At 35.4% G+C, this 23,782-nt stretch overlaps 1 protein-coding gene across 1 annotated transcript; it reads left to right on the top strand.

The window, feature by feature from the left end:
• The first annotated feature begins 1,613 nt into the window (after positions 1-1,613).
• Positions 1,614-2,800, top strand: LOC116114294 ((-)-germacrene D synthase-like). Its single transcript, XM_031400448.1, has 3 exons — positions 1,614-1,745; positions 2,026-2,302; positions 2,421-2,800. Exons 1-3 carry the CDS (start codon positions 1,614-1,616, stop codon positions 2,798-2,800), a joined length of 789 nt encoding a protein of 262 aa, XP_031256308.1.
• Positions 2,801-23,782: the final 20,982 nt, after the last annotated feature.

The raw sequence follows: 23,782 nt of genomic DNA, 5'->3' as shown, positions 1-23,782 counted from the left end.
TTCTTGGTGAGGTTTTTAACGAGGCAATAATTATTGTAATTTCTTATTTTATTTTTTGATAAATGAATAAATTTAATTTTTCTTATATTACAATTTTAATGTATTAAAATTGAATTAATATTTGAAATGTTAACAAAAAAAAAATTGAATTGAATTGAATTATTGATATTTGAAAAGAAGTTAACTAAAAATAATTACATTTATTCATTTATAAATTGTTAATTATTCATTTGAAAAGTTAATTAAACATTTAAACTTAAACAAAACAAAATAAAAAAAAAAAAAAATCAAAAAGGGGGTTAACCTAGCTTGACCTGCAGCCTAACCCAGCGGGTTAGGGTTAGCGGGCTGGGTTGGGCCAGCCAATTCCCCACAATTGGCAGGCCTAACCCGACCTACCAATGCTTGACCCACCCGCCAATTTGCGTAACTTGCAGTAGGTTGGGCCGGGCGGGTTACTTTTCCACCTCTAATAAAGACGGAGAGAAGAAAAAACAAAACTCACCTACATGTGAGCGAAAACGTATCTGACAAAGATAAATGAATGCCCAGTATTAATGAGGGAGACCTAGTACTGAATAGTGGTTGCCGTGACCTTTGTACCTCCGTCACGTGGTGGGCATTGTGTATTTGTGTGTAGTACCTATTCGTATGGTAATTCGAAATTAATTTGACAAGACTACATTGTGCCAAATCTGACTGACTCTATCCGATTGTTGACACGTATCATATGTTACGTGTAGCGTTGGCTGATCTCCTTCGGTGCCCACGTGCGTACAATGTGAACACTGGCCATCGAGAAGACTTTCTGAAATGAAAAATGCTACGGACACCAACGCTTTGCACTAAATTTTTATGCCAAAAAACGTGTTCATTGTATCAGACGAGCCACGTATCATGTTAACAAATATTCTGCGAATGAATAGCTGTCCATCAAATATAGACGACTGTCCATTATTATTGAACGACCGTTCATTTGAAATGGACTCACGTCCATATTATATGGACAGCCGTCCACCTAAAATAGACGCTCGTTCATAGTTTAAACTAAAAAAATTGGCCTAAATTATTTATGAGAATATTGAAAAATTTTAAAGTTTAAATTTATTTAATGCATTAATTTATTTAATGAATCCCAATTGAGTTGGTGTCTTATTTTTATGACACTTGTCCAATTACTTTTAATATAGACAAAAATTTAATGCCTTATTCTTATGACACTTGTCCAATTACTTTGAATATGGATAAAAATTTAATGAAGATGGCAATATTTACTTCTTGGATTGAGACTCAAATGTTGTAAATTTTTTTAAATCAAACAATAGACAGGCGTCCACCTGTCCATCTAAGATGGACGTCTGTCCATTGAATTAATTTTTTTTATAATTTTTTTATTTCAAACAATGGATGGACGTCTATTCTAGGTAAACGTCTGTTCATAGTATATGAACTCCCATCTATATAACATGAAAAACATGTTTATTACTATTCTCGATCGGCTACATCTATATAACATGAGCTTGAAGATTCTGTGAACTCACTATCTCTTGAAGCACAAAGCTATATTCAGCATTCTACACCATTTATTGTTTTTTCTTGAAAACAAATTTATAATGTCTTTTCACGTTTCAGCCGTTCCTTCTTCAGTCAAAAACAATGCCAAGGAAGAAACTAAACGTCGCTCGGCAGATTATCATCCTAGCATCTGGGGGCACCATTTCCGCTCATATGCTACTGATTTTATGGTAAATTGTTTCTTCTAATTTAATTTCCATGTACTTAGTGACTGCTTATTAAAAAAAAATGCTTTTGAGTATGTACAAAAATAGCTAATTATATAATTATGCAATAAATTTCATTTGAATAACATTATATATACAAACTATTCTTTGCAAACTGACGTGATAATCTTACATATTTGGTGAGTAAATTTTACAAAGTACCCCTGAGTTATGCGGAACTTAATTCTCTTCAATAACAACTAAGTCTTACATATTTTCTCACCAATTTATTTTGCTTGTTCAGGAAAATGATGATGATAAAGCAAAACTACTGAAGCTGAAGGAGGAAATTAAAAGCATGCCAATGGATGACGCAAACAAGTCTCTGCAAAAACTTGATTTGGTTAATGTAATCCAACGCTTAGGGGTCTCTTATAATTTTGAAATTGAGGTTAATGAAATCTTAGAAGACGTCTATAAGGCTCACAATGAAAGTGATACGGGAGATGACACTGATGACTTGTATTCCATCTCTCTTAAATTCCGCTTCGTTAGACAACATGGTTATAAAATCTCATGCGGTATATATTATATGTTCTTTATCCTCGGCAATTACTTTATTTTTTTATTTTTTTATTTTGTAAATAAATTCCTTAATTACGTTATTTAGATGTGGTGTGTTGTGTCGTGAATAAGCAGACGTGTTCAACGAATTCAAGGACAGTACTGGGAGCTTCAAGGCATCTCTTGCAAAAGATGTTCGAGGAATGTTAAGCTTGTACGAAGCCTCAAATCTCAGGGTTCATGGAGAAAATATACTAGATGAAGCCATTACTTTCACTATCAATCACCTTGAGTCGTGGGTAGCAACTCAACCTAGCTCTCCCCTTGCAGGGCAAGTTAAGCATGCCTTAACTCGACCTCTTCGCAAGAGTTTACCAAGGCTGGAGGCAATATATTACATGAGTATCTATCATGAAGAAGCTTCGCACAATGAAGTTATATTAACTTTTGCAAAGTTAGATTTCAACATATTACAGAAGTTACATCAGAAGGAACTCAGTGCTATTACAAAGTAAGTTAATAAATTTAATCATGATTAATTTCAAGCAGTTTTTCATTCTACTAAACTATCTAATGGTATCGCATTGCCCATTAGATACATGTTATAGAATTTTTATATTCTCCTTGATTAACTTAATTCTCCATTTATGTGATTAGTGTTAAACAATCCAAAGAAATAATAAAAAGAGGAGGCTAGGGTTTCATTGATACTGCACAATTCAATTGAATACAAAAAGTATGATTTAACCTAAATACAAAGATATATATAGGCTAAACAAAGGAAATAATGAAAAGACAGATCTACCCTTAATAAACAATAAAACAAAATAACCCATATTTCTTAACATCTCCCCTCAAACTCACGATGCGGCAGCTACAAGCATCGAGAGTTTGCCAACTAGAAAACGAAAACGGGAAATAGAATGCGACTTGGTAAAGAAATCTGCAATCTGCAAAGAAGAAGAAACAAAGGGCAAGGTAATGGTGCCATGCTTGAGATGATGACGAGTAAGTTGACAATCGATCTCAATGTGCTTTGTTCGTTCATGAAAAACCGAGTTGTGAGCAATCTGAATAGAACTCTGGTTGTCACAATACATAGGAGTAGGATGAGAAAAAGAAACGCCCATATCTGCAAGTAACCAACGTAACCAAACAATCTCTTTGGTAGCAGATGTCATAGCACGATATTCTGCTTCGGTTGAAGATTGAGAAACAATGGATTGTTTCTTGCTCTTCCAAGAAATAAGAGAATCACCCAAAAAGATACAGAAACCAGTAACAGACTTGCGATCCGTGGGATCACTGCCATGATCAGCATAAGAGTATGCACGCAGCTCCAAGGAAGAGGTGGATGGAAGTAAAAGACTCTGAAAGACTGTACCCCGAAGATACCGCAAAATACGAAGAACAGCTGCCCAATGAACTGTAGTAGGAGAAGCAACAAAATGACTAAAAACATGAACATCATATGCAATATCTGGATGAGTAATAGTGAGATATACCAAACTCCCAACAATAGTATGGTATAAAGTAGGATCTGACAAAGGTAAACCGTCAGAAGAAGAATATTTTGCATTAACCTCAATCGGAGTATCGACACTCATATTATCACTAAGTCTAGCCCGCTCAAGAATATCTGCAACATATTTCGACTGAGAGAGAAGATAACCTCTAGGTGAGTAGGCTACCTCAATACCCAAGAAATATCGTAGAGAAACCAAATCCTTAATTTCAAACTGTTGAGCTAACTCTGTCTTCAAAACTGAAATGCCATCAATATCATCACCAGTAATAATCATGTCATCAACATATAAAGACAGAATGATATGACCTGCATCGTGCACTTAACAAAAATAGCAGAATCATGACTACTAGAAGCAAATCCAAGGGAAGAGATCACAATAGAAAATTTCTCAAACCAAGCATGAGGTGCCTGTTTAAGACCATATAACGTTTTCTTCAGCTTGCAAACATACCCAGAATCATGTGAAACACCAGGAGGGGGCGCCATATAAACTTCTTCTTGAAGATCTCCATTCAAGAAGGCATTTTTAACATCAAGTTGAGAGATATGCCACTGACGAACCGAAGCTACTGCAATAAGAGTATGAATAGTAGTCATTTTTGCAACAGGAGCAAATGTCTCCTCATAATCCATACCATACTGTTGAGAGTACCCTTTTGCAACCAACCTAGCTTTGTATCGCTCAATAGATCCATCAGAATTAGTCTTGATCTTATACACCCAACGACAACCAACAACAGTCTTACCAGGAGGTAGAGGAACCAAATCCCAAGTACCTGTCTTATGCAAAGCAGAAAGTTCCTCATCCATAGCTTGCTGCCAAAGAGGATCAAGAATTGCCTCTTTATAGGAAGAGGGCTCAGAGAGACAATGAATAGAAGCTAAAAAAGAAGCAAAAGATGAAGAATAACAAGAATAAGCAAAATCTGGTAACTTTGTGGACTTACGAATGCGTATGGATTGACGTAGAGGTGGATCCACAATCTCAGACGAAGCTTGAGTGACCATAGGAGAAGAGGGAGCTTCAGGTGTGCTGGAGAGTAAAGTGTCAGTACCTGCAGAATGATCAGTACTAGGAACCTGAGATGACAAACTATCAGAATCCTCAGAAAAAGGATCTATACGAATTAGATCAGATCTAGTCAAGGTATGAGTAGTGGATGGAATAGAAAAGAAAGGTATATGCTCAAGAAAAACAACATGACGAGACACATAAAGTTTCTGAGTTATTGGATCAAAACAACGATACCCCTTTTTACCTTCACCATAACCAAGAAAGACACAAATAACAGATCGAGAGGACAACTTGCTGCGTTCTACATGAGGACGAAGAACAAAACAAGTACAACCAAAAACTTTAAAGGAAGAATAATCAGGGGCATACCCATACAACTTTTCGAAAGGAGAAAAACCTGAAATATGAGAAGATGGAATTGTATTAATCAAACCTACAGCAGTAAGAACAGCTTCACCCCAAAACACACTAGGAACAGAGGAAGACAATAAGAGAGAACGAGCAGTTTCAACAATGTGCCTATGTTTTCTTTCAGCCACACCATTTTGCTCAGGAGTATCTGTACACGAGGTTTGGTGAACAGTTCCATCTAATGCAAGCAACTCACAAAATTTATTAGAAGTGTATTCCCCACCCAAATCACACCTAAAACATTTGATAATAGCAGAATGTTGAGTTTTGACAAGAGCTCGAAAGGCTGTATATATCTCAAAAAATTCAGAACGATGTTTCATTAAATAAACCCAACAATAACGAGTATGATCATCAATAAAAGAAACATAATATCGAGACCCTCCTTTTGTGGCAACAGGAGAAGGTCCCCATACATCAGAATGAATCAAATCAAATGGAGAAGAAGAAACAGAAATACTTCGATTAAAAGGTAAAGCTGAAAATTTTGCCAGTTTACATCCACTACAATCAGAAATATCACAAGTTTGCAAATTTCCTAAAGCCCCTGTGGATGCCAAAAATCTCAAACGAGAAGACGAAACATGACCTAAACGAGAATGCCATAAATAAAAACTAGAAGAAGAAGGACTCAAACGAAAAGAAGACAAGTCAACACTAGTAGCGGCAGCATCAGCACTAGTAGCAGCAGCAGCAACTGGCACTTTTAACTCATCCAAAATATATAGTCCCCCCTTCCTACGGCCTGTCCCAATCAGCTTCTGAGACTGTAGATCCTGCACATAACAAGAAGAAGAGGAAAAGGTGACTAAATTACCAGAATCACATAACTGACCAACAGAAGCAAGATTTAATGTAAGTTTTGGAATATGATAAACATTAGAGAGAGACAAGTGAGGTGTGACAACAGAACCAACACCTGCTAAAGGCATAGGAGTGCCATCAGCAGTCATGACAGGAATAGAAGACGAAGGGGACACAGAAGCAAAAGATGAAGAATCTGGAGACATATGATGTGAAGCACCAGAATCCAAAACCCATACAGAATGTGACATACCTGAAGAACTATGAGGTAACTGACCTACGGAAGAAGAAGCAGACATAGCTTGTGGCTGTAAGGAGAGAAACTTCTGAAATTGCTCAGCCAGAGTACTAGGATCGGTGAAAGGACCTGATGAAACTACTGCTGCAGTATTAGACTGTGGTGGTTTGTAACCCTGAGGTGGTCTATGAGCATTAGATTGTGACTGGTTGCCAGGCTTCCAAGCTTGAGATTGCTGCTGCGATTGATTCTGCTGTCTCAACTTAGGACACTGAGCCTTCCAATGACCTTTTTGCTTACAGAAACTGCACTCGTCGAAGGCAACCCTTGTGTAAGGTTTATTCTGATTATTAAAGACTGGCTTCGAAGGTACTGCTAACACAGAAGGATTAGAAGTCGAAGCAGAAAGAATTCCCTTTTCAGAATGAGACTTAAGACGTATTTCTTCAGCCAATAACTCACTGACAACTGAGTCAACAGAAGGCATTGGAGAACGATGCAAAATTGAACCTCTAAGTCCTTCAAAATCACTACGAAGTGCCGTTAAAAACTGTACCAACCGTTGCTGCTCCCTATGAGCAATATAGGCACCACATGCTTTTAATTCTGCAGATTCTGTAAGAGCCAATTGATCCCAAAGATCTGTCATAGCAGAATAAAACTCATGAACACTCATATTCTTCTGCTGAAGAGCTCGTATGTCATTCTCCAATTGATACTGCTTTGCAAAATTTGACTGAGTAAATAACCTTTGTAGATGATCCCAAACCTCTTTTGCTGTCTCATACTTCGCTAACTGTGTACCTATGGAATGCCCAACAGAATTATTAATCCAAGTAATAATTTTTGCATTGTTTGCTTCCCAGGCATCTATCAAAGCATCATAACCCTCCTCAGTATTCTTAGGTTTCACAGAAGTTCCACTAACATATCCCCACATCTTTTTACCCTTAAGAAAATTTCTCATCACATAACTCCAATACGAATAATTCTTGTCATCTAACCTCACACTTACAGACTGAAGCGAATCGTCTCTTTCAGTAGCCATATTCAAAAAACAAAGAAAACCAGAATGCAAAAGAGAGGAAAACGAAATACCAGATTGCCGAAATTGAATGAATACCCTTTCCAAAAATTTGGATCCGTGCAAGCTATGTTTAAGATTAAGCCTCGTCCCATGAAATTTTGCTCTAATACCATGTTAAACAATCCAAAGAAATAATAAAAAGAGGAGGCTAGAGTTTCATTGATACTGCACTATTCAATTGAATACAAAAAGTATGATTTAACCTAAATACAAAGATATATATAGGCTAAACAAGGAAAATAATGAAAAGATAGATCTACCCTTAATAAACAATTAAAAAAAAACCCATATTTCTTAACAATTAGGTGGTGGAGGGATTTAAACTTCGCCCAGGAGCTACCTTTTGCAAGAGACAGAATTGTTAAGTGTTACTTCGGGATATTGGGAGTGTATTTTGAACCGGAATATTTAATGGGTAGAAGATTTTTAACCAAAGTGATCTCCATAACTTCCATTATCGATGATATCTATGATGTGTATGGTACAATTAATGAACTTGAGCTGTTGACCTCAGCACTTGAGAGGTAATTTGTTTCATAATCTTGATGACCTTCAGTAATCTCAAATCCAAAATTTATCATTATCCATTTTCGGTTATAATAACCTAGCCATTTCTCTGTTTCAGGTGGAATATCAGTGTCATAGATCAACTGCCTGACTACATGAAACTATGTTATAAGGCTCTCCTTGATATTTACAGTGAAATTGAACCAGAAATGACGAATTAAGGAAAATTGTACCGCCTTGATTTTGCAAAAGAAGCGGTGATGCTTTCATTTCAAGCCTTTAATTTGTGTAGTTTAAAACCATGTNTATTTAATAAATAGCCCCCACCTTGGCTTAGCCTTCTAGCTCAAATCCATCATTATGATGAACTGTGAGTTTCTTAGATCACAATTAATCATAATTAGTTAAGCATTTTGCTGCTTCACTAATTCCTTACATTTGTTTCCATCTCCTTGATAGATTCCAAATCAAACATCGTACTTGATTCTAGCAATCAACTATATTGAACATCTATTTGACACTGAGTAACTAATGCTGATACACATTCTATGTGTCTCTTTATTTGACAATTTTAGTAATAATTAGTAATAAACTTACCCAAACATTTGATAAAGGAATATGCTTTGTAGGGCCAAAACCAAGCCCCAAGACCAAATTCAAAATAGTTGCTTAAAAAAACAATAACCATACAAATGCATTTCATTATTGCTATCTAGTTCTGTATCTGTCCCAGTTACTCTACAAACAATCTCTCTCTTCATCCTGCAAAATATACATTAAACATAGTACTTCATTACTTGGGAAACCAAAAAAATAAATAAATTAAGAAATAAAACAAACTAAAAATGTTACCTTGAAACTTGGTATGAACTAAAACTTGCAAAACGACAGCGTTCCACGCAAGGAACATGTAAAGAAGCTAAAAATGGCTGAAGACGAACATGGCAACAAACTCAAGTTCCCGCAAAAACTTGTCGTGAAAGGGGAGTGATGTGGCATCTGGCTGACGTGGCAGTCATGTTGTAAGGGGATGTTGTAAGGGATTGATGTTTGTGTAGTGTTATTGAACCCATTTATACATACATACAATAACACAACATAAACATCACTCCCTTACAACATTCCCTTACAACATGACATGGCAGCTGACGTGACAGATGCCACATCATTCAAATGCCATGTCACTTCCTCCAAAAATTAAAAAAAAAAAAAAAATTTCTTACAATCACAAACAATTTTTACCCTAAGACGCAAAACACTCTCCACTTCTCCACTCTGTTCGCATCTTCTTCTTCATTGTTTCACTGAAATCTATTCTTCTCCAGTTGTCCTTGTCAGTTTGACTGTCACCGTCGAACCTCATCTGTTCTCAATCTTTTAACAGCCGGCTTCTACGCCAAACGCTTTTACAACAGCTGACAACCACTCTTTGTCAGTCCTCTGTAAAAGGTATTTTAGTCTTCTTCAATTTGTTTCTTTAATTTGTTTGTGGATGTGTTGATTCTCGGCTGCTTAATAGAATGCTGTCATTTTATTTGCGTTCATGGCGTCTCACAATCTCAACAAGCAACTCAAAGAACAGTACGCACCCTGTCTCTCGCAATTAATTCACCAATTCTTTCACCATTACATCTAAATTTTTCTTCTTTTATTCTCTTCTCTTCAGATTCGTCAGCAATTTGACTGGATCTTCTTTTACCAAAATCTTTGTGCTTCTAGCAATTGTACCTGTAAGTTGCACATTTTCATTTTTAGATTTGTTCTCACTGCTTCATTCATTGATTGATTTACATTTTATTTTGTTTTCAGACTTTAGTACTTCTGCGACAGTCCTTCAACTCTTATCACTCAATTGGCAAATTAAATTTAAATTACCAAGCTCGTGTAGAATCTCTGAACAAACCAGACCTTGTTTCACTAGACGAATTTTACCGTAACGAACTTCTCGACACCAACTCAACTGCCTTATCCACCACTTCCTCCACCATCGCAACCACCACCAGTGCCACCATTACCCACAACCTCTTTCATTATTTATGGACCTTTTTTTCTCTCCTCAAAGTCAACCCCTTTGCTAAGCTGACCACTGATATTTCCCTGCTCGCAGCCCCTCTTGGACGCATGAGTTTCTTGGCTTCGCCGGTTCTTACTCCTTCCCCTCGTTGCCGGACACTCTCAACTTAAGGGTTCAAGAGAACGTCAAACGATATGCCAGTAATTATGCTACTTTGTTTATTCTCTTCTTTGCCTGCTCCTTGTAAGAATCTTTATTCTCTTTCTCTCTGTTTGTGTTTGTATACGTGTAGGTTCTTGTTTAGTTCCTTGTGGGTGTTGAGGAAAGTGGTTAAAGTTTCGAAATTGTGTGTCTTCATGAGTAAAGTTTTCGTTTTTTTGGTAATTTTATCATTGCGGTCTTGGGTCTTAGAAATTAGAATGCGAAGATTGAAATTTAATGTTAATATGGTACCTTTCTTTCTTTTTTATGTTAATTTATGTGATTTTTGTTTCTGTTTATTCGTTTAGTTAGACTTTCTTTGTCTTTGTGATTCCAGGTACCGTTGGCTCTTCTTGGGTTGATCTCAAGTTTGGCGATTTGGGATTTGTTCAAGTTCTGTAGTGATAAATAGATATTTGATCGATATCCTGTGATTCGGCAAGTTTTGGTTCGTATTGTGCAATGTGGTGGGTTATCATATCTTCCATGAATGGCTGCCTTCAATGAGAGAACTTGATGTGGTATTCTCTTCATCATCATACATTGATGCCATAGTAACGAACTGATGTACTTTCAGTTATGGAACTTAATTTAGGACTTCATATCTGGTTCTGATGTTGTGAAATATATGAAAAGTAACCATGTTTATGGGGCAGCTAAGGGCATAGTTAATGTTAGCGCATAACTTGCTTATTGGGATACAATATGGACTGTTGTTCTTTGTGTTTTGATTAGGGGTTAAAATTTTGTAGATTTTGGTTTTGTTAGAAAGAATGCTAGTGAAGTTCCGGTTAGGAAGTAAAGGACTTTAAAAATTAATATAATAGAAAGAATCCATAAAGCTAACAGAAACAAATGAGATGAGACAAGAAAAGTATAGGTTCCATTAATCACTTCTTGATAAAAAATCACACTTGAGGGGGAAGTATGTTATGTTCAAGTGTCAAAGTCGAGGACGGTCACTATCTAGAATAAACATTTTGGTTTGAGAATTTTACTATGAATTTTCTGACTACAAAATAAGCAAGAAAGGTTGTACAAACTAGCATTTTACAGGAAATCATAGTTATGATTCATGATCCATTGGTTCTCGTTATGGATCAGTGTAATATAACCTGAGATGTTATTTATATGGTGTTAATATTTTCTTCATTAGCTATAGGTGTAAACTGGTCTTTGGTTCAATAACTTACACTTATCTCATAGTTATGATTTGGTGGATACTTATAAATAAAAATAAATTTCACACTGTAATAAGTTATAATTTTTTTAATTTTACTCTTAAGGAAGTTGCCTTCACTTAGTAATAATTATCTATATATTGAAAAAAAATATATATACTACCTTACATTAAAGGTTTAAGATGAAATAAAATATTTATCTAAAGTTGTTTGGGTGAATGATTTATGTTTTAAAGTTGTTACTGTTAAACAATCAAAGAAATAATAAAAAGAGGATAAAAAGAGGAGGTTAGGGTTTCATTGATACTGCAAAATGTAATCGAATACAAAAAGAATGATTTAACATAAATACAAAGAGACTATATATAGGCTAAACAAAGGAAATAATGAAAAGACAGATCTACTTTTAATAAATAATAAAACAAAATAACCCTATATTTTTTAACATCTCCCCTTAAACTCACGATGCGGTGGCTACAAGCATCGAGAGTTTGCCAACTAGAAAATGAAAACGGGAAATAAAATGCGACTTGGTAAAGAAATCTGCAATCTGCAAAGAAGAAGAAACAAAGGGCAAGGTAATGGTGCCATGCTTGAGATGATGACGAGTAAGGTAACAATCGATCTCAATATGCTTAGTTCGTTCATGAAAAACCGAGTTATGAGCAATCTGAATAGAACTTGGTTGTCACAATACATAGGAGTGAGATGAGAAAGAGAAACTCTCATATCTGCAAGTAACCAACGTAACCAAACAATCTCTTTGGTAGTAGATGCCATAGCACGATATTCTACTTCGGTTGAAGATTAAGAAAAAATGAATTGTTTATTGCTCTTCCAAGAAATAAGAGAATCACCCAAAAAGATACAGAAACCAGTAACAGACTTGTGGTCTGTGGGATCACTGCCATGATCAGCATCAGAGTATGCACGCAGCTACAAGGAAGAGGTGGATGGAAGTAAAAGATTCTGAAAGACTGTACCCCGAAGATACCGCAAAATACAAAGAACAGTTACCCAATGAACTGTAGTAGGAGAAGCAACAAACTGACTAACAACATGAACAGCGTATGCAATATCTGGATGAGTAATAATGAGATATACCAAGCTCCCAACAATAGTACGATATAAAGTAGGATCTGACAAAGGTAAACCATCAGAAGAAGAATACTTTGCGTTAACCTCAATCGGAGTATCTACAGTCTTATTATCAGTAAGTCTAGCCCGCTCAAGAATATCTGCAACATATCTCGACTGAGAAAGAAGATAACCTGTAGGTGAGTAGGCTACCTCAATAGCCAAGAAATATCGTAGATAACCCAAATCCTTCATTTCAAACTGTCTAGCTAACTTTGTCTTCAAAACTGAAATACCATCAATATTGTCATCAGTAATAATCATGTCATCAACATATAAAGACAGAATGATACAACCTGCATCAGTGCATTTAACAAAAAGAGCAGAATCATGACTATTAGAAGCAAAACCAAGGGAAGAGATCACAACAGAAAATTTCTCAAACCAAGCACGAGGTGCTTGTTTAAGACCATATAACGCTTTCTTGAGCTTGCAAACATACCCAGAATAATGTGAAACACGAGGAAGGGGCGCCATATAAAATTCTTTTTTAAGATCTCCATTCAAGAAGACATTTTTAACATCAAGTTGAGAGATATACCATTGACGAATCGAAACTACTACAATAAGAGTACGAATAGTAGTTATTTTTGCAATAGGAGCAAATGTCTCTTCATAATCCATACTATACTGTTGAGAGTACCCTTTTGCAACCAACCTAGCTTTGCATCGCTCAATAGATCCATCAGAATTAGTCTTGATCTTATACACCCAACGACAACCAACAACAGTCTTACTAGGAGATAGAGGAACCAAATCCCAAGTACCTGTCTTATGCAAAGCAGAAAGTTCCTCATCCATAGCTTGCTGCCAAAAAGGATCAAGAATTGCCTCTTTATAGGAAGAGGGCTCAGAGAGACAATGAATAGAGGCTAAAAATGAAGCAAAAGATGAAGAATAACAAGAATGAGCAAAATCTGGTAACTTTGTGGACTTAGGAATGCGTATGGATTGACGTAGAGATGGATCCACAATCTCGACGGAGCTTGAGGGACCATAGGAGAAGAGGGAGCTTCAGGTGTGCTGGAGAGTAAAGTGTCAGTACCTGCAGAATGATCAGTACAAATTGGTCGAGGATAAGTACTAAGAACCTGAAATGACAAACTATCAGAATCCTCAGAAAAAGGATCTATACGAATAAAATCAGATCTAGTCAAGTTATGAGTAGTGGATGGAATAGAAAAGAAAGGTATATGCTCAAGAAAAACAACATGACGAGACACATAGAGTTTTTGAGTTATTGGATCAAAACAATGATATCCCTTTTTACCTTCACCATAACCAAGAAAGACACAAATAGCAGATCGAGAGGAAAACTTGCTGTGTTCTACATGAGGACGAAGAACGAAACAAGTACAACAAAAAACTCTAAAGAAAGAATAATCAGGGGCATACCCATACAACTTTTCAAAAAGAGAAAAACCTAAAATATGAGAAGATGGAATTGTATTAATCAAAACTACAGCAGTAAGAACAGCTTCACCCCAAAACACACTAGGAATAGAAGCAGGCAACAAGAGAGAATGAGCAATTTCAACAATGTGCCTATGTTTTCTTTCAGCAATACCATTTTGCTCAGGAGTATCTGTACACGAGGTTTGGTGAACAGTTCCATCTAATGCAAGCAACTCACAAAATTTATTAGAAGTGTATTCCCCACCCAAATCACACCTAAAACATTTGATAACAGCAGAATATTGAGTTTTGACAAGAGCTGGAAAGGCTGTACATATCTCAAAGAATTCAGAACGATGTTTCATTAAATAAACCCAACAATAATGAGTATGATCATCAATAAAAAGAAATATAATATCGAGACCCTCCTTTTGTGGCAACAGGAGAAGGTACCCATACATCAGAATGAATCAAATCAAATGGAGAAGAAGAAACAGAAATACTTCGATTAAAAGGTAAAGCTGAAAATTTTGCCAGTTTACATCCACTACAATCAGAAATATCACAAGTTTGCAAATTTCCTAAAGCCCCTATGGAGGCCAAAAATCTCAAACGAGAAGATGAAACATGACCTAGACAAGAATGCCATAAATAAAAACTAGAAGAAGAAGGACCCAAACGAAAAGAAGACAAATTAACACTAGTAGCAGCAGCAATTGGCACTTTTAACTCATCCAAAATATATAGTCCCCCCTTCCTATGGCCTGTCCCAATCAGCTTCCGAGACTGCAGATCCTGCACATAACAAGAAGAAGAGAAAAAGGTGACTAAATTACTAGAATCACATAACTGACCAACAGAAGCAAGATTTAATGTAAGTTTCGGAATATGATCAACATTAGAGAGAGACAAGTGAGGTGTGACAACAGAACCAACACCTGCTAAAGGTATATGAGTGCCATCAGCAGTCATGATAGGAATAGAAGACGAAGGAGACACAGAAGCAAAAGATGAAGAATCTAGAGACATATGATGTGAAGCACCACAATCCAAGACCCATACAGAATGTGACATACCTAAAGAACTATGACAGAACTGACCTACGGAAGAAGAAGCAGACATAGCTTGTGGCTGTAAGGAGAGAAACTTCTTAAATTGCTTAGCCAGACTACTAAGATCGGTGAAAGGACCTGATGAAACAACTGTTGTAGTATTAGACTGTGGTGGTTTATAACCCTGATGTGGTCTATGAGCATTAGATTGTGACTGGTTGCCAGACTTCCAAGCTTGAGATTACTGCTGCGATTGATTCTACTGTCTCAACTTAGGACACTGAGCCTTCCAATGACCTTTTTGCTTACAGAAACTGCACTCGTTGAAGGCAACCCTTGTGTAAGGCTCATTCTGATTATTAAAGAGTTGCTTAGAAGGTACTGCTAACACATAAGGATTAGAAGTAGAAAGAATTCCTTTTTCAGAATAAGACTTAAGGCGTATTTCTTCAGCCAATAACTGACTGACAACTGAGTCAACAGAAGGAAGGGGAGAAAGATGCAAAATTGAACCTCTAAGTCCTTCAAAAGCACTGCGAAATGCCGTTAAAAACTGTACCAACCGTTACTGCTCTCTACGAGCAATATAGGCACCACATGCCTTTAATTCTGCAGATTCTGTAAGAGCTAATTGATCCCAAAGATCTGCCATAGCAGAATAAAACTCATGAACACTCATATTCTTTTGCTGAAGAGCTCGTATGTTATTCTCCACTTGATACTGCTTTGCAAAATTTGATTGAGTAAATAACTTTTGCAGATGATCCCAAACCTCCTTTGGTGTCCATACTTCGCCAACTGTGTACCTATGGAATGCTCAACAGATTTGTTAATCCAAGTAATAATTTTTGCATTGTTTGCTTCCTAGGCATCTATCAAAGCAGCATAACCCTCATTAGTATTCCTAGGTTTCACAGAAGTTCCACTAACATATCCCCACATCTTTTTACCCTTAAGAAAATTTCTCATCACATTACTCCAACACGAATAATTCTTGTCATCTAACCTCACACTCACAGACTGAAGCGAATCGTCTCTTTCAGTAGCCATAATAAAAAACAAAGAAAACCAGTATGCAAAAGAAAGGAAAACGAAATACCAGATTGTAGAAATTGAACGAATACCAACGAAATACCAGATTGCAGAAATTGAATGAATACTAACGAAATACTAGATTGTAGAAACTGAACGAATACCCTCTCCAAAAATTTTCGGGGCTGTGCCCCGAACCACAACAGGGGCACGCTGTCCCCTGTAGACCCCCAGCCAACTCACCGCGAAGTTGGATCCGCGTAAGCTGTGTTTAAGATTAAGCCCCGTCCCATGAAACCTTACTCTGATACCATGTTAAACAATCAAAGAAATAATAAAAAGAGGAGGCTAGGGTTTCATTGATCATTGATACTGCAAAATGTAATTGAATACAAAAAGAATGATTTAACCTATATACAAAGAGACTATATATAGGCTAAACAAAGAAAATAATGAAAAGATAGATCTACCCTTAATAAACAATAAAACAAAATAACCCTGTATTTCTTAACAGTTACCACATCTCTTAACTTGCGAGTACATTATCCACTAGCATGGACATCTTCTTGTTGAAACCAAAATATTTCTAGCTTCTCAAGCATGTTTAGAGTTTATTGGCACAAAACTTTTTGTATTTTCCTACTATCATTCTCATGATTATTTCATTTCTCTTCTTGTCTAATTGTAACAATGATTTCTTCTTCAGTTTAAGTATACATAACTTGTTGCTCATTTGAATAATTGAGGAAGACATTAATATCCATTAGTGAAGTTGTCAAATCTGATCATTTCATTCTACTATGATTCTTTGATTCTCTTTATCTACTTTATTTGTAACTTGTAATTAATTGACATCGGGGGTCCTAATTTTGTAATGCTTAAAACAATCGGCAATTGTCTATGACTTCACATTAATTTGACCATGCAGCAATTGCATTTACAATTCCATCAAGGACACTTATCTTTATTGGTTCCAAGACACAATCTTCTATCCGTTTCAAAAGTAAGCAATTGAACAGCTGAATTGAAATCCTAATACTGTACTACAAAAACATGAATTATAAAATAAGAAATTTTTGTAACTATACCTCTATTAAATTATAATCTCTTTATAATAATAAAATTAGTTAGTCTCACCATTATGACTATAAAGAGATTTTACTCTCTCTCTCTCTCTCTCTCTCTCTCTCTCTCTCTCTCTCTCTCTCTCTCTCTCTCTCTATTTTTATTTTACTTTTTCTATTGTAGTTCAGCTCGCCGAGTGCGACTTGATTGTAATCAACCATTAATATAATCACAGTGGACATAGGATCTGCCTTAGAACATCCGAACCACTTTAAAAATTGCTACCTGCTCAATCTCTCTTTTTACACTTNATATATAAATATTATGCTTAGATGGTGATTGAATATTTATACTCATAGGTGGAGTTTAGATGAGGGTTTTTGAATTGCATAAATAGAGGTAGAAATCACTATCAGTGTTGTACCTGCAGGTCTTGTTGACTCCTACTCATTTAGCTATTGTCATGGAATATGCGGCTGGTAGCGAACTCTTTGCCAGAATATGCAGTGTTGGTCGGTTTAGTGAAGATGAGGTTGTATTATGGAGCTTGCTTCTTTAAATTACTTCTTAGGTCACTTATCTCTGGTTTAATGTGAATTGTTGTGATGCAAATTGATTTTCTTAATGATTTGTTTGTAAGCAAAACCCTTTTCACAATAGGCAGGTTTTTCTTCCAGCAGCAAATATCTGGCGCCAGCTACTGTCATGCCATGGTATGATGATATCCAAAATTTAATTTACATCTTATGTTATGATCTCTACCTTATATACTTATTTCTTTCACTACAGGAAATTTGTCTCCGGGATTTGAAGTTGGAAAACACACTATTGGATGGAAGTCCAACACCAAGTGTTAAAATATGTGACTTTGGTTACTCTTAAGGTTTATGTTTTTAGTTGAATAGCAGCTTTGTTGACCTGATAAATGGCACATAACTCTGCTGCTTTCTTACAACTCTTACCTTTTTTTTTTCCCCGAAAGAAAAAAACTCAGTACTAAGGGGTTGTAAGTTATAAATTATATCTTACATTATAGTCCTTAGTTTTAAATTTCAGTATTGTTTTTGCTTTACATCTTGCAGTCAGGATTGTTGCACTCACAGCCTAAATCAACTGTTGGAACTCTAGCATATATTGCTCCGGAGGTGCTGTCATGAAAGGAATATGATGGAAAGGTATTGAGTTTTTATTTTTCATCTGATTTTGTGTGTTCCAGTAAACACTTGGTTAGAATTGCTGATGGAAGTATGGAGACATTCATGCGGATCAATAAATGGTAGGAGCAATCAAATGATAATATGAACCTGCAGTTCTAAACTCCTCCATTTTGCCTGGATTCGAAATCCAGGACTTTAGACAATCCACAAATGTGTGGAGGCCTATGCCACTAGACCACATGGCCATTGGAAAACAGAGAAACTACATGCTTGTCACATTGGTCTCTTGTTTCTGTGGATGCTCTTATTCAAGAGCTCCTAATGAATTCGAATGCAAAAGCATATATAATATACATCAGAGGATTTCTGCATTTTGAGCACTTTTAAATTTCATCATAGGCCTTTTAGTTTGTGCGATTTTAAAATTTGGGATATATATTATGCATTTCAAGTGCTTAATTACATAGGCTGTGAGTGACCTAAACTTTTTCAGTTAAAACAAGACATAAACTCCGAATTATTCATTTATTTTAATCCAAGACTTAAGATTTGAAGTCAAAAGTTGCATTTGATGTTTCTAACTTCTTGGATGAAGATAGATGAGTGGTTAAGGATTTCTATCTCAATTTAAGTCAAAAATTTGTATCACCAAGTCATGTCCCTTGACTCTATGAGATATTGTATTTATTTTATAATATTATATGTGTATTGCACAGCTTTATTGCTCTCAAATTCCCATTAACATCCTGTTCTTTAAATTGTATTTATTTTATAATATTATATGTGTATTTATTTGGCTATCATATTTTTTCACGATATCATTTGGTACTGGACTACTGGTTGACTTATGTGAAGCTTATCCTTACTGTGGATTATCTTTTTCATTAATCACTCGCAGGTGATGTTGCTGCCCTAGGCTGGTGGGATTTGCTTATAAATTTTGGGTAAAATTTAGCAATGTTTGATGATTGGAGTTATCTTTTTGTGTCTATATGATTATGTATATACTTTGATTGTATTATGAAAATCCTATTCATCTGTTTCCATGACAAATTTGTTGAATGTTTAAATTTATTGTTGAATTTTGATAATTGTTGTTGGTTGAGGAAGAAATTCTTGATAGTTCAAAAAACGGTTACCGGCTTTAATGACGGGTGAAAAACTATTAAGAAACTCCATTCTTGACAGTTATTACCTGTCAAGAAATAAGGTTTTTCCAGTAATGTGATTTGAGGGAACTAAGACCTCTTGGATTATTAAAGGGAACCGAAAACCTTGTAACAACATTACTTGAAATTGGTATTAATTGATGGCTTTAATAACAAGTACATTATTGAGGAAGAAAACAAAAATAATAGATTAAGATAAAATCCTATCCCTACCCAATCTCTATTCAATGATATCCTAATTTATTTTTAAAGTTCTAACAAAAGTTAACAGTCACGTAACAAAGAGCATAGTAATTTTGAGAGAAAAAGTTAAAATGATTAGAAAGTAGAATATTTGAAGTGAAAATTAAGCAACGAAAATGAATACGAAATCGTAAAAGCCTTAAGGGTGTGTTCTTTTATAAATTTTATCTTGTGTAATTTTGAAAATAATTGAAAAATGTGAAAATGAAAACGTGTTTGTCTAAATATAGTATATGAAAACACAAAAAATGAAAATATGTTTAAAAATAAAAAAACGAAATTTATCACCTCTATAGTCACGTTTGTAATTTTGTGTTAAAGATCTAGATATAAATGAAATTATTTGTGATAATTCTTGGAGTAATAGATTTATATTTATCTTAAAAAAAGCTAAAAAGGAAGCCCAATCGATGAGGCCCAAATAATTTGAAATAGTATGAAGTTAGTTTTTGGTGATTAGAGGCGTTTAGATTTAGGCTTATGAATTATGATCTGAGGGAGTGGGAGAGCTGCGATTACAAAGTTTGATATTGAATTAAACCCTAAAACCAGAATTGAAGATGGAGATAGAACTGGAGCCTCGAGTTAAAGCATTGAGTTACAAAGTCAAGGGAATGTCAAGAGAATCGCTGTCGCAGAAGGCTTCTCACGTCCTCGACACCGACCTCCGCACCCACTGGTCCACCGCCACCAACACCAAAGAGTGGATTTTACTCGAACTTGACGTAACTCCACCTCTCTCTCTCGCTCTCTCTTATATTAATTATAACTTCAATTTCTATTTCTATTCGTAGAATTCCTTTCAATTTCTTTTCCCTTTGTCTTTCTACGCAATAAATTCAGTCAAAAGTTTGTGTTTTGTTATATTCATTGCGCCATATTTATACTTAATTTAGTTTGTTACACATCTCTAACTTGCGAGTACATTATCACTAGCATGGACATCTTCTTGTTGAAACCAAAATATTTCAGCTTCTCAAGCATGTTTAGAGTTTATTGGCACACAAACTTTTTGTATTTTCCTACATCATTCTCATGATTATTTCTTTCTTTGTCTAATTGTAACAATGATTTCTTCTTCAGTTTAAGTATACATAACTTGTTGCTCATTTGAATAATTGAGGAAGACATTAAAATCCATTAGTGAAGTTGTCAAATCTGATCATTCATTTCTACTATGATTCTTTGATTCTCTTTATCTACTTATTTGTAACTTGTAATTAATTGACATCGGGGGTCCTAATTTTGTAATGCTTAAAACAATCGGCAATTGTTATGACTTCACATTAATTTGACCATGCAGCAATTGCATTTACAATTCATCAAGGACACTTATCTTATTGGTTCCAAGACACAATTCTATCCGTTTCAAAAGTAAGCAATGAACAGCTGAATTGAAATCCTAATACTGTACTACAAAAACATGAATTTAAAATAAGAAATTTTGTAACTATACCTCTATTAATTATAATCTCTTATAATATAAAATTAGTTAGTCTCACCATTATGACTATTAAGAGATTTTACCTCTCTCTCTCTCTCTCTCCTCTCTCCTCTCTCTCTCTCTCTCTCTCTCTCTCTCTCTATATAATATTATATATATTATATATATAATATATATTAATATATATAAAATATTATGCTTAGATGGTGTTGATGATATTATACTCTAGGTGGAGTTTAGATGAGGGTGTTTTGAATGTAAATAGAGGTAGAAATCACTATCAGGTTGTACTGCAGGTCTTGTTGACTCTACTCATTTAGCTATTGTCATGGAATATGCGGCTGGTAGCGAACTCTGCCAGAATATGCAGTGTTGGTCGGGTAGTGAAGATGAGGTTGTATTATGGAGCTTGCTTCTTTAAATTACTTTTAGGTCACTTATCTCTGGTTTAATGTGAATTGTTGTGATGCAAATTGATTTTCTTAATGATTTGTTTGTAAGCAAAACCCTTTTCACAATAGGCAGGTTTTTCTCCAGCAGCAAATATCTGGCGCCAGCTACTGTCATGCCATGGTATGATGATATCCAAAATTTAATTTACATCTTATGTTTGATCTCTAATTATTATATACATTTCTTTCACTACAGGAAATTTGTCTCCGGGATTTGAAGTTGGAAAACACACTATTGGATGGAAGTCCAACACCAAGTGTTAAAAAATATGTGACTTTGGTTACTCTTAAGGTTTATGTTTTTAGTTGAATAGCAGCTTTGTTGACCTGATAAAGGCACATAACTCTGCTGCTTTCTTACAACTCTTACCTTTTTTTTTCCCCGAAAGAAAAAAACTCAGTACTAAGGGGTGTAAGTAAACAAGAAGAAGAGGAAAAGGTGACTAAATTACCAGAATCACATAACTGACCAACAGAAGCAAGATTTAATGTAAGTTTTGGAATATGATAAACATTAGAGAGAGACAAGTGAGGTGTGACAACAGAACCAACACCTGCTAAAGGCATAGGAGTGCCATCAGCAGTCATGACAGGAATAGAAGACGAAGGGGACACAGAAGCAAAAGATGAAGAATCTGGAGACATATGATGTGAAGCACCAGAATCCAAAACTCATACAGAATGTGACATACCTGAAGAACTATGAGGTAACTGACCTACGGAAGAAGAAGCAGAAATAGCTTGTAGATGTAAGGAGAGAAACTTATGAAATTGCTCAGCCAGAGTACTAGGATCGGTGAAAGGACCTGATGAAACTACTGTTGCAGTATTAGACTGTGGTGGTTTGTAACCCTGAGGTAGTCTATGAGCATTAGATTGTGACTGGTTGCTAGGCTTCCAAGCTTGAGATTGCTGCTGCGATTTATTCTCTTGCCTCAACTTAGGACACTAAGCCTTCCAATGACCTTTTTGCTTACAAAAACTGCACTCATCAAAGGCAACCCTTGTGTAAGGTTTATTCTGATTATTAAAGACTGGCTTCAAAGGTACTGCTAACACAGAAGGATTAAAAGTAGAAGCAGAAAGAATTCCCTTTTCAGAATGAGACTTAAGACGTATTTCTTCAGCCAATAACTCACTGACAACTGAGTCAACAGAAGGCATTGGAGAACAATGCAAAATTGAACCGTTGCTGCTCTCTATGAGCAATATAGGCACCACATGCCTTTAATTCTGCAGATTCTGTAAGAGCCAATTGATCCCAAAGATCTGTCATAGCAGAATAAAACTCATGAACACTCATATTCTTCTACTGAAAAGCTCGTATGTCATTCTCCAATTGATACTGCTTTGCAAAATTTGACTAAGTAAATAACCTTTGTAGATGATCCCAAACCTCCTTTGCTGTCTCATACTTCGCTAACTATGTACCTATAGAATGCCCAATAGAATTGTTAATCCAAGTAATAATTTTTGCATTGTTTGCTTCCCAGGCATCTATCAAAGCATCATAACCCTCATCAATATTCTTAGGTTTCACTGAAGTTCCACTAATATATCCCCACATCTTTTTACCCTTAAGAAAATTTCTCATCACATAACTCCAATACGAATAATTCTTGTCATCTAACCTCACACTTACAGACTGAAGCGAATCGTCTCTTTCAGTAGCCATATTCAAAAAACAAAGAAAACCAGAATGCAAAAGAAAGGAAAATGAAATACCAGATTGCCGAAATTGAACGAATACCAACGAAATATCAGATTGCAGAAACTGAACGAATACCCTCTCCAAAAATTAAGCCAAGTCCCATGAAACGTTGCTCTGATACCATGTTAAACAATCCAAAGAAATAATAAAAAACAGGAGGCTAGGGTTTCATTGATACTGCATAATTCAGTTGAATACAAAAAATATGATTTAACCTAAATACAAAGATATATATAGGCTAAACAAAAGAAATAATGAAAAGACAAATCTACCCTTAATTAATAATAAAACAAAATAACTCATATTTCTTAACAAAACAAACTTCGGTGGGGCGTCTCCGTATGATAGTTGCAGTTGAGAGAAATGCTTTTGTGTGAAAGAGTGATAAGATAATAAAAGAATTGCTCCTTGATCTTGGCAAAAGAATCACTTGAAATTGCTTATTTGTGATATTTTTTTTCTCTCGTCTTAATTTTTCAATGTTTCTGTTTAGTTATATTATGCTTATTGACGATCAATTGTCAATAGTGATTATTTTTTCTGCACACATGTTTACATTTACACGGTTTCCTCTCCTGACGGATCTGATTTTCATTTACATGACCAGCATATTCTCTTATGTACTAGTTTTATGCAATAAAATGCTAAATCTAA

This window comes from Pistacia vera, unplaced genomic scaffold (assembly GCF_008641045.1).
Source record: "Pistacia vera cultivar Batoury unplaced genomic scaffold, PisVer_v2 Contig706, whole genome shotgun sequence".
Lineage (NCBI taxonomy): Eukaryota > Viridiplantae > Streptophyta > Magnoliopsida > Sapindales > Anacardiaceae > Pistacia > Pistacia vera.
Note: the sequence above shows the minus strand (reverse complement) of the source record. Positions and strands in the feature narration are given on the sequence as shown.